The sequence below is a fragment of the Talpa europaea genome, assembly GCF_964194135.1.
Source record: "Talpa europaea genome assembly, chromosome: 6".
Classification (NCBI taxonomy): domain Eukaryota; kingdom Metazoa; phylum Chordata; class Mammalia; order Eulipotyphla; family Talpidae; genus Talpa; species Talpa europaea.
The window spans coordinates 33,069,208-33,082,315 of NC_140072.1; the positions used below are offsets into that span (position 1 = coordinate 33,069,208).

Consider the following 13,108-nt stretch of genomic DNA (forward strand, 5'->3'; position numbering starts at 1 on the left):
ATTTACATTGAATGCACTCAAAACCCAGGGAAATTATTTCCAAGTATTTTAAATGAGAGTCTTTGTAGGTGACATGCACTGTTTTTGGTACGAAAATCAGGTAACAACAGAAATATTATTTTTCAAAATCATCTTCCCATAACAAAGTGTCTTTCTCACTTAGTTAAAATGTCATCATGAGCTTAATTCAACATAAATTTTAGACAATATGTGCTAGGTTGTATACTACTGGTAGCTACATGTCATTAAGGGAAAAAAAAGGTTAAGAAAATTGGAAGGGCTCTATTTTTGGGGAGGAAAAAGCACATAATTCATCTTTAAGATCAAGAACCCATGCACAGGTCACAAGACAATGAGCAAACCTCTGAACATATGAAAAGAAACAGTGAACAGCTGCCTGGGATGATTTACTTTCTTTGCTACAAGTACTATCACACTACTCTATCTCCTAACCAGGAAACAGAAGAAACAGCAGGATTTGCAGGGAAAATGACAATTTTAAGTTTTGGATATGGCCAATTGTGGGGCACCAAATGGAGACATCCAAAAGTCAGTTGGAAATATGGGCCTGGAAGCAAGAAAAGATATCTTAACTAAAGAAATAGATCAGAAAAGCATTAGCTATATTAACAACTCTGCTAAAGGATTCTGCAATTCTTAGCCAAAATAAAATCCTCTTAGAGATGATGATTATTACCTACACAAACTCTACCTAGTGCCTAATTAAACAAGAACCCCTTGACAGATTTAGTCTACTGCAGGGTAATGTACTCAGGCACAATTTTTACCTTCATCTGGACCAATCTGCCATATGTGAAAGTCTTCAGAGTAAACTCTCACATATCTTTACTAATTGATATGCTGTGATAATTTTCCCATTTGGCATATGCTCCCTCTTTTGACTTTTTGTTCCCAAGTTCATTGTCCCATAGTCTATCTATTCTAAATGTTCTCTTCTGATGCAAATACATAATTAATAAAAGCAGATGCAATTCTCAACATTAGGAATTACATGCAAGTGAGTTTTTCCAACATTATCACTAAAGAAATTTTGTACTAGACGGCTCAAAGACTCTAAACAGATATTTTTTGCTTCAACAGAAACCTTTAACAGTTTTGAATACACTTAGTTCAAGAGCACATTTTCCTGAATGTCTGTTTTTGATTGAAAAAATTTACTTAAATGTAATTTCCCAAGAAATTAGATACGTTTCTACATATGCATAAAGCCTACTTGTTAAAAACCTATTCAACATGTTTTATGAAAAATTACATTTCATGTAAAATATCAGTGAAGAAATAATTTTTCTAACAAGACATAATGTGGTTAATAAAATAAAGTAGAATAAATTGGAATAGGAATACTTTGCATATATTATATTTAGACTTGTTTCCTTGTATAAAACCCGAGTACTCTAATTTTTTAAACTAGGTTTAAAGCTTTTTAATAAGGGTAAGAGGGATTTACTATAAGTCATTTAAAATAGTAATCAAGTCACAGAGTTTTCTTCCATAGCTCCCGCCATTGTTATATCATACCAACATACTGACATATAATCAGTAAGGACAGGTATAAAGGATGATAACACTTCCTTTTTTTACAGCTGATAAAATATTAAAGGAAGAACACAAATCCATATACATTCCAAACAGACAATAAAGTTTAGCATTTTTTCTGACCATGAACTAAATATTCACTAACAAGATTTTTAGGACTCACTACTGTTCACATAATCCTTATTTAAAATAAAAGGATATTACATTAAAATATTAGTAACAGCTCCTTTTCTATTTATATTCCTTAGGCTAAACTTCCAAAATCAGATGATTTTTGTTGAAGGAAATGACTGTAACTACCCACAGTCCTAATCTTCCCCCACATAAAGAAAATGAAAATGGTGCCCAATTTAATAGACATTCTCTGAAGACACCACCTAAAATTACAATACAGCAAAAGAAGGAAGAGAAAAATAGTAGTGAAGTGAGTTTAAAAGTGGTATTTTCTTACCAATATGTTGCTGTAGCGCCCAAGAGGAGTTTGAGGCACGAATAGAGAGCATCTTTTCAACATTTGGAGGAAGTCTCCTCCAATTAGTAAACTCCAATGTGAAGATAAGGGTGTCATCACTGACTGAGTCAATCCTAAATTAGTGAGATGTTAATACACCATTAGACACAAAATATACCAAGTGTTCATCTTGAAAACAAATACCACATACCTATTCTTACAATATCTTAATGTAAAAGATAGAAATCTAGAGTACAGAAAATACTCAGGTAACTAGAGTTAAGTTCAGTGTATATTACTCAATGATTCCTACAAGAAATTGAATTAACTGTGTTTAGTTGTCTAATAGATAATAAGAGGAATCTCTACTCTTGTAGACAGAAGGAAGACTCCTTGCAGTTTCCCAGCAGCAGTGGTAAGGAAAGACAGACAGCACCAATGTCAGCAGTGGATTTGCCACTATCTCCTCCTAACTGGACCGTCTTGCCAAATCTAGACTGGTTATCTTTACAGACACATTTCTAATAGTCCTGAAAGGATAAAACCCAAACACCAAAAGATATCACTAAATTGAGTAGACAGGGGAGATCGTTTGTTTCCACCTAACTCCCAGGGACATACAGCTGTTCTTCTCTAAGAATCTACCCCATTATACATTCAGCTTTAAAGGATGTACTGGAGTAAGTTGTGTCTTTAAGGATGAAAAGAAGGTGTCCAAATCAAACAGTTCTCCCTCTAATTTTTCAATATTATGTCAGATTTCCCAGCACCCAAAAGAGGCTTCTCCAATTTTATAATAACTTGAATCCTAAATGAGAGAGCATTAGTCTAAGAAAAGTTCTAATTTCTAGTACTACCTCTACTACCTACAAACAGGATGCCTAAACTCTTTAAGCCCTGATGCTGGTCACTAAAATGAGAATAACACTTAACCTGTCTATTTCAGTGAACTATTTGTGGAAATAATGAGATTATAAGTATACTTTTAAAACTATGAAATGATACATAATTATTTGAAATTACCAGAACTATTTATCCAGTAGATCTCATACCACTGTACACATGAAATGCAGTCAAAGTTCAGAGAGAATTCTATGCTCTAACAAGATTACCCATCCTGTATTTAGATATTCCCTCCTACCATAACACTATTTGAAGAAAAATAAATAAAATGATTAGGGTCTCTGATAATTACTTCAAAAACAGAAATTCATTTCAAGATGGCTTTTCTGGCAACATTACTAAACAAGGACTGAAAAAGAAATAAACAGAAGGAAAGGAAAGAAACTAAATACTTTGTATTTGTCATCTCAAAGACAATTTATTTCTCATAATTCAAAATATCCTTGAAATGACTGATTAAAAAGCATAAAAATTATTTCCCAAATTCTTACTTCTGGAATATGCAAACATGTATGAAGAAGAACTTCAAGTGTAATACAAACAGCTTTGGAAAAGATTTTCCTTCTAGGGCAGCTCTTGGTGAAATCATAACATAAGGAAGTAAGAGTAAGTGAAATGATAAAAAAAGATTCGAAGGCAAACAATCTCCTTGACTTTCTAGGAGCCCCACATGAAAGGTTATTTGGATCTGGTTCCTTATTTCTTTCTTAATGGTTCATTTTTTGCCTTTAAGTCTTACTATAACCAAACACAAAGTCATTTTTATGCAGTTATCTAAACATACACACAAAAGCCAAATAGGTTTACACAATTCTAGTTAATATAATGGTGATTTTATTTTACCAATGCTGATAATGCCACCAAAAATGTATTGTTACTGTACTACATTGGCCATTACATTGTACAAAGCAGTTGCACAATCATAAACAAGTGACAGTTAATCAACTAAATGTAGAGATGACATTTACTTTCTATTATTTGCTGATTACATTGGGGGTGAGTTTAGTCTTGCATTTAAAGTTGGAAAAATATTTCAACTTTGTAGATTAAATTGTGACAGGGCAATTATTCAGCCAGATACATTTTTAAAACTGTTTAAGACAAGCAATACCTACGAAAGACATTTATAATTTACAGGACAAAGATTAAGCAACAGACTTACATGTGATATAAATAAGATACAAGCAAATCCACTTTAACAACATATTGGAATTTTTATGGGAGATTTTTCTTATAACAGCTCTCTGAATGTAAATTTGATCAAAGAAAGCAAAACATTTATCATATTCAGCATAAACACTGGTTTTATACATTCAATAAAAGATTGGTGAACAAAAATTTGACCGTGTTAAGCATTTTCATTGCTAAAGTGAAATTTTCCATTGTATTTTTTCTAATGAATATAAAGTGACTAAAGTTACTCCTTCAGAGAAAAATACATATATTGGCAGTCTCAATTCAGATACTAAAAGTTTACAGTTTACTTAAAAAATAATTTATAACTTACAGGTTCTTCTTTCTATCCTAACACATCCAGTAAATATAGCACATACCCAAAGGCTCATTACCACAAAAATTCTCAAATGGACTATTCACATGGGGGGGAGGGCGGAAGCTGTATTAGAATTGGGAATGGAAGAGTATATTTTACAGTTTTCTAGCAGAATAAAGCTAAAAATTCCCTCTACTTCCATCAGAACACGAAATGTGCTGAAAAGGAAAAGAAGTGGCAATGTTTAAGTTTTTTTTTTTTTCCTGCAGAGGTTCTTCCTAATTTAAGAGTAGGAAGGGGCAAGAAAAGTTGGTACAGATCACCAAGGTTAGGCAACTGCCAAATCCCTTTGGATACACACAGCTAAGGCAACATAGTTCAGTAGCTAAAAACACAAACACTGCAGTCTTTACTCCCTTCTAGTCACTTCTTGTTTTTTCCCAGGACTGTATCTTTACATTTAATCTCACTGTTACCAGTCTCCCAACTCTACCCCAACCCAGTCATCAGAGTCAGAAGACAAACACCTTTGCAGGAAATCCAAGAAACTGGGGAAAGTTAAATATAAAGTTCACTAATAAGGGATAAGGTCCACAATGGTAGGACTTCTTACCAAGAATTGCAGAGTATATTCACTGGGTCAAATCCAGCAAGCAAAAGAGATGGTAACCATTCTTTATATTTTGTCTGTGCTTTAATTGCGTGATTTATAAACTCAGACATATGGTTCCATGATGCCAGCGGGCAACCTTTCTTCAAAAAGTAGTGAAATACTGTAAACTTCTCATATTTCAGGCAGTATGCCAAATGAAGTTCATTTAGTTGGGCGCCGTATTTCAAAAGAATATTCACAATTCCAAAAAATTCACAGCTCCACCACAAAAAATAAAGAAGAGAAGTTAGACTCTTACATAAAACATAATTCTTACAAATAGTTACTAGTATTTACAGCTGCAGAAAAGGAATGGCAAATGGAATAACAGATGATTTTACATGTCTAATAGATTGAAATTGGGGGGTGGGGTGGAGAATTGGGGAGAGCAATACTTTTTAATATATACACTCCTACAGTTTATCATTTTTCCCTTAGAACAGGGAGCAGTCTCAGATTTTTAAAACATTCAACTTAAATAATTTTTAAAATTATCATCATTGATACATTGAAAATTACTATAATTATGATAGATTTATGCAATTAAATACCTCTACTCAAAATACTTGATAAAAAAGTTAATAAACAATGTGAGCAATCTCCATGATATCACTTTCTTTAGCAATAGCCATAGCCAATTTCCCTTTTTTCAATTTCTAATGGAAAGAAACAATCTCGTATAAATTTTTTTCTTTTTAAAAGAGAAGAAAAGATAGACAACTGGGACTACATCAAACTAAAAAGCTCTATATAGCAAAAGATACATTAACCAAAACAAAGAGACACCCTACTGATTGGGAGAAAATATTTGCATACATACATACAACTGATAAGGAATTGATTTCAAAGTGCTGATTTAACTCAGGCTGCTGTGGTGACATTAACCCCTAGGCTACCACCAGAGAGGCCCCCATAGTATCTTACTTGATAAAGCAATTTTTAATTTCCTACCCCCCATTTTTATTGAGGTATAACTGACAAATAAAACAGTAAGTATTTAAAGTGTCCAATCTGATGATTTGCTATACATACATTTAGTTAATTAGCACTTTCATCACCTCACATACTTAACTTTTTTTCTTTCTTGGTGAGAGCACATAAGCACTACTATCTTAGCAAATTTCAGTTATGCAATACAGTGTACTAACTACAGTCATCATGCTGTGTATTAGATCCTCACATCTTACTCATACAACTGAAAACTTGTCTTGATTCTTAACTGTTTTGAAGACCAAGGATATCAGAAGAATCCTTCATTTACTTTAATACATTGAAAGTATACCCTAGAATAGATACACTCTAGAAATATAATCCAGACTCAAAGAGGGAAGGAAATAAATCTGAAAAGATCACGACAATTTTATTATACTTTGTACAAGGTTATCAAGAAGGAATTTTGTTTGTCTGGTTTTTTGTATTTAAATTAGCAATCTAGCACTCATTATTAAATTTCATCACAAAAGAAAGGCATTTGCTATATAGAGATGTATTTCACTTCGACAAACAAAACTATTTTCACTTAAAAATATATCTCTATATAGCAGAAAAGAAGAAAAATAGAACAAATATACATACTCCTTTTGGAAAGCCATACACATGGGAGAACTGAATCCAAAGACGAGGCACATCTGTGCATCTGGGCTGTAGCCACACTGGAGTAACATTTCTAGGCATTCTTCGTGCCCTCCAAACACTGCTGAGTACACAGGGCTCACTTTGTCTGGCCCAGTGTCACAGACCCGGTTAGTAAGTGGTATTAACAAATCCAAGATTCTGCAAATATACGAGTTAAGGGGCATTTCATTTTTTTATAGGCATATTAGTATAGACACATTCTTTTTTTTTTTAAAGATTTATTTATTTATGCATACAAGAACCGGGGAACAGGCCAGATATACGGGAAGCTGAGAGAATTCACCAGAGACAAAGTAGGGAACAGAACAGGCAGACTAACTGAAATACACTACTGAGGGGAGCAGCAGGCGAGACAGGAGAGGTCTGCAGCACCATGTGGGTATCTCGCCAGCCAGCCGGGATTGAACCTGCGCTGTAGAGGCTGCAGACAGCTTCACAGTGCTGCGCTCAACTGCCCGTGCCACCAGGGGAGGCCCTAGACAACATTTTTATAACATATATATACTTTTTTATTTATTTATGCATACAAGAAGTGGGATGTAGGCCAGAGGTGCAGGGGGTGAGAGGATTCACTGGAGTCAGAGTGGGAAGCAGAACAGGCAGATCAACTAAAATACACTGCTGAAGGGAGCAGCAGGTGAGATAGGAGAGATCTGCTGTGCCATGTGAGTCAGCTCCCTGGCCAGGGATGGAACTCATGCCTCAGTGGCTGGCTGGCACTGACACTTAAACCCTTGCACCACCAGGGAAGCCCTGTAACATATTTTAAGAGTCATCCACTCATTAATTTAAAGAAATTTTTCTGCATCCTTGTCCCCTTATTTTTAGCAAAAAAGCATTTTGCTAAAATAAAGGATATAGTTAATGTCTCTTGAATTTTAATAAATGTTTTTAATTTTTTTAAAGGGTTGGAAAAATTATACTCAACACACAAATATGCTTACAACAAAGATTTTTAAGGAAATGGTAGTAAAATACCATGCCACCTAGTGGCATAATGACCAAATTGCACAATGTTTTCTATTAGCAAATATACTAAAATAATGACCATCTCACTAAATTTAAGTAAAATATTTCACTTTTACGAAAAGATGAACATCTGGGACCACATCAAACTAAAAAGCTCTGTACAGCAAACCAGACAGTTAACCAAAACAAAGAGACATCCTACTGACTGGAGAAAATTTTTACACATAATACTATTGATAAGGAACTAACCACAAAGATCTACCAAAGAGCTGATGAGACTCAACAAGAACAAAGTAAACAATCCAGTCAAAAAATGGGCAGAAGAGCTAAAAAGAAACTTCTTCAAGGAAGAAATGTAAATGGCCAACATGTATATGAAAAGATGTTCAACATCACTTGTAATGAGGGAAATGCAAATCATAACCACAATGAATGGCACATATTTAAAAAACTAGCAACAACAAATGTTGGCAAGGTATGTGAAGAAAAGGGAACTCTCCTACACTGCTGGTGGGAGTGCAAACTGGTCCAACCACTATGGAAAGCTGTGTAGAAATTCATCAAACTACTAAAAATGGAGCTTCCATATGACCCAGCAATTCCACCCCTAGGTATCTACCCAAAGGATACAAAAACATTAATTCAAAATGATACCTGCAATCCCTATGTTTATTGCAGCACTATTTACAATACGTAAGATATGGAAACAACCCAAATACCCAAAAATGTATGACTGGATCAGGAAGATGTTATATATACACAAAATGGAATATTACTCAGCAATTAAAATAGATAAACTCATGCCATTTGCAGCAATATGGATGGAACTGGAAGGGATCATGCTCAGTGAAATAAGCCAGAAAGAAAAAGAAAATATCAGATGGCTTCAATAATAGGAAGAATGCAGGGGAAACAAGGGATCAGGGGGAAAAAATATAGTAAATGAAAAACCAAAATGAACAGACAACTATAAATCAGAGACATTCTTCAGGGGAGTGGGAGGAAGAGGGAGTGAAGAGCATAGGGACTATGGTGATGATGCATGGGTGAATTGGTGGTGGGAATTCTACGAGGACTACACCTGAGAGAAGAAAGCATACATTGTACAAAAAGGAATGATGTAAAATTATTCAGTGTCAATTCATGTTAAGATAGACTGCAATATTTCATAGCCAGGTATAAAGATTCCTGGAACGACCAATGTTAAGTTTAATTTTTCTTTCAGTCAGTGACTGTTTCTGTCTGTCTCTCTCTCTATCTCTCTCCAGAAAATACTAAAAATTTCCTGCAAAGTTTTGGCTAAGGAAGAAGAGTAACAGAAATAAGTAGAAGTACCAGGGTTGGACTTAAGATTGGATACAGTTCAGTCAAATGATACAATATGAAGAGGATGACCCAGTCCACATGAAAGAAAGACTCAATTCCAACAGGAATAACAAACTCAAAAGCTTTCTGGGGTTAGGAAAGCAACATTAGCTGAATAAACTCATCAGATTACAACCTAAAGATGCCTAGGATAAAACTGGAGAGGATTGTATAGCCATAATCTGTTAAATCACAAGAAGACAACACTCTGAGAAAGTCCACAAGGTTATTCTCTCTCTAATCACAATGTCTCACACTAGGAAGGTGCAAGACTAAGAAGAGTTAGGGATGGCATGGGCTCCAAGAGAGGGGGAGATAGGAGAGGCAGATCTACTCACCTAGCAGAATGGTAACAAAGGAAATGCCAAGGATTTTGCCTGGAGGTGAAAGATCTGGCCCAGAAGATTTATTCCTTATTATGCCTTTTAATCATGAGACCATTTTAACTTTCTGTTTTTAACACTTACTTTGTGTGGCCCATTTGTGCAGCTGCATGAATAGGTAACTGCCAGTAGTCCTCATTACAGTAAAGATTAGGATCTGCCCCACTAGACAGCAAAAGCTCCACACATTCCGTGTGGCCCTCTTGAGCAGCAATGAACAAGGGGGTAGCTTTGTCCAAGGCTTGACAATTGACATTTGCACCTAATACAAACAAAATGAAACATTTAACAAACAATCTTCATTTATGCAAATATATATATAACATAAATTTCAAAGTAGATGCCATAAAAGAGTTTCATAGACCAGTATTTCCTCCTCAGTGGCTATAGTTGTGTAAACAATGATTTTCCTAACTATTGAGTACTGTTTAAATTATTTTTATTTTCATGCTAGTAAGAAAACAAGTGATGAATATTTCATAATTCATTTTTAAGCTAAAACAAAAATCTTATTCAATGAAGGATTCATTTCATTCCAATTCCTCCTCAGCAAGCACTATGTGGGTCCAACAAGTAATTTTCTAAAAACAAAAAATGCAAATGATCAAATATGAATAACCTTTCTTATCTGAAAATGTTTAGAAAAATACTGTGAGGCTTTACTGATGTCACTAAATGATTCACAATAAGAGTTATGAAAACAACTTCAGGTAGATGTGACATACATAGGGGCTATGTCTTCAAACTAATATTGAGGAAACTCTTTCTTACATCCCTTTTCATCATGACCACTGCATGATAGAGCTTAGAATAAAAAGGGAAACATCTATTTAAATGGGTTTCTGGGCTGGTTTTTTAAAAGCAAAAATATGAACACATTTAGGCAGCAGTATATAAAGACTTGAAAAAATTGAAAATAACCTCAAATTTTGTGAAGGTACTAAAAATAGCAGACTTCCATAAACTCTTCTCATTGACAAATAATGTGTTAAATATGCTAAGTATAGTGTTATTTACATGACTGTGAGAATTGTTAACTATTTGAAACATCTCAGTGGAAAAGCCATCATTCTGAGATGGAAAAAGACTCTTATTTAAAAGGATTGCCATAAATGCATATTATATAAAACAAAGATCCAAGATGTGTCAACACTATGTAGACACAAATGGTTAAAGTTTATGGAATTTTCAGAAATTTTAACTTGATATCCAACATATGTAGACAAGCAGCATCTTCTTGATTTACACAAGATAGATGCTTCACCTAGTGTTGATCTCAGAAAAGAGACTAAGAAAGAAACCTACTTGACTTTCTTCTTTAAGCAATGTTAAATTTTGACAATTTCAAAGTATCAAAAAGAATAAGAAACCAATCTCTATAAGATTTCATGTAGAGATGTCAGGAAAATGAAAGAGAATTCACTGAAAGAAAAGTCATTTTAGGAGTAAAAAACATATATTATAAACATAACTACACACCTTTTCAATTTTCTCTTCATAACTATTCATAGAGGAGAAAGGGAAAAAAGAACTAAACAAAACAAAACAGGTAGTTAGTGGTCCAGAAGACCAGTTGGGCCATAAGGTGAACCCATTTTATTCTGAATACTAATTATATATTCTAAATATTAACTTATAGGACTGGAAGCCATAAAAAGACTCAGGATCAATTGTTACTTCACTTAAATATTAAAAAAGAAAAAATCAGGACTGTCCTCAGCAATGTAGAAGAAGACAAGAAGTCAGAAGACCTGAGTTCAAGACTTCAGTTTGTGAGGAAATACCTTCCAGATCTTTGAAAAGGCACAGAAACACTCAGGGTCTGGAATTCTTGATCAAAAACATACATATTTAAATAAATGAGTTTAGAGATTACTCTCAACTCTAAGATTAATAAACTCAATGTAAGAATACCTTAATTTGGCAATGAATGTTCTGCTTCTTACTTCAACTTGAGTATTTAGTGGCTTGTATGAAAAAGAAGAAATAAAATATATGCCTTGCTAAGTAAACAAACTTTGTTTTATATACTTGCAGTTAATTTAAAAGTCTAATGCAGAAGATAACTAAAAAGCCTAGTGTTGAAGGGAAAAATTTGCCCGTTGGAAAGCACAGTGGTATTTCCTTTCTGCTCTTAACTATTCATGTCTCATCAGCTAAGTAGCATGAGCACATACACAGTGCTTAGAGGAATTTAAAAGTCATTATATAATAAACATTTCTGGTCACAGAAATGATAGAGCAAGAATACCATGTTAATATTTTCTTCTCTGGCAATGCTGAATGTGCACTGGTTGTCATGGAGAAATGTTCATCAGGTTTATGTTACTATTAACATAATAAAGTATAACATACTTTGAAATAAACCCATTTAAATAATCACCCAATTGATTAGAACAGATAATTCAAAGACTTAATATATAAAATAATTACCTAACAAATTAATTAAACCTAAACTAGCCTTCTACCCTAGAGAGTTGGATCTTCTCAGAACCCTGTTAGAAAGAACAGCCCCATCACTCAACTTGTCAATAAACCTGGTTTAGTGATGGATCATTATTTTCCTCCTCAGATAAATTAGTAGCTGGGCATTCTATTATGTTGGCAATAGACACTTACTAAGCAAGCTTATAAATCAACTTATTATATGTATTCTTATTTACCACTAACATAGAATCATAAATTTCACAACCTGATTTATATCTGGTCAGGAATTATTCTCCTTACGAAGTCACAAAGATAAAACTCATCTTAATAGTGAAAAGGCTAGTGGATTAATCTTACCTGAAGAAATAAGTATGCTCAAGCTTTCTAGCTTGCCATATTCAGCAGCCACAAATAAAGGTGTGATTCCAAAGTCATCCTGGCATTCCTTGTTGGCTCCTTTTTTAAGAAGCAATTTTATGATCTCAGCATTTTCCTAAAGCATAAATTCATAATTTAAATAAGAGAAAACAAAGAAAATAGAAGGTATCTCTTTTCTTGTTTTGGGCTTGTTTTTTTAATCCCTACTAAAGGAAAATTTTCTTTGTAAGTATATTTTAGGATGGGAAGAAAATGTTAAATAATCAAATTATTCTATACCTTTATTTAGCCCATTAAACATACAGATGAAACACTGATTTCTAGGAATTATAATTCTTTTAAAAATCCTGCAAAATTAGCTTGTTAGTCTAAGGAGTGATCACAGTTTTTAAAGATACTTCTTTAAATAAAATAAGCCATTGTTCATTATCAATTTATATCCCAAATATTCTGATGGCCTCTTAACTATGCTATCAACATTTGAAAAATTTAGATAATCCCTGCAGTCCAAAGCTGCTAGAACTACTAGAGCAGTTGGCTTATTCAGAATGATCATTAGCATTTAGACTGGCTTTTCTGTACTGCACTAAACATCATAAATCACATGCAAGTAGGAAGCAAAAACTGTATAGAACTGTCATTTTAAAAGGGCAAAACACACAATTTACATGGAAATGAAATAATAAATTCAGAGGTTACCTGAAAAGCAGCCTGGTGCAAGGCATTCCATCCACACATAGAATGGGATCCATTAACATTTGCTCCACGTCGAAGTAACAGTCTTAATACATCTATCTGTCCATTTTCAACAGCTGCAATACAGCAGTCAAAAAAATGACTGTCAGTAAAAAGGCATGTTTGTGTGACTGGACATTTTGGTGATATTTTCATCACTT

At 33.9% G+C, this 13,108-nt stretch overlaps 1 protein-coding gene across 2 annotated transcripts in view; it reads right to left on the bottom strand.

The window, feature by feature from the left end:
* LOC311172325 (ankyrin repeat and SOCS box protein 3) overlaps window positions 1-13,108 on the bottom strand; it is a gene marked incomplete at both ends in the record, with an annotated part of 114,993 nt that overhangs the window by 10,028 nt on the left and 91,857 nt on the right. For both annotated transcript variants that reach the window (XM_084235660.1, XM_084235659.1), the window contains 6 exons: window positions 2,009-2,142; window positions 5,017-5,274; window positions 6,631-6,828; window positions 9,492-9,669; window positions 12,192-12,327; window positions 12,912-13,024. In XM_084235660.1, the coding sequence (XP_084091786.1) occupies window positions 2,009-2,142; window positions 5,017-5,274; window positions 6,631-6,828; window positions 9,492-9,669; window positions 12,192-12,327; window positions 12,912-13,024 (1,017 nt within the window). The remainder of the gene's footprint in view (window positions 1-2,008; window positions 2,143-5,016; window positions 5,275-6,630; window positions 6,829-9,491; window positions 9,670-12,191; window positions 12,328-12,911; window positions 13,025-13,108) is intronic.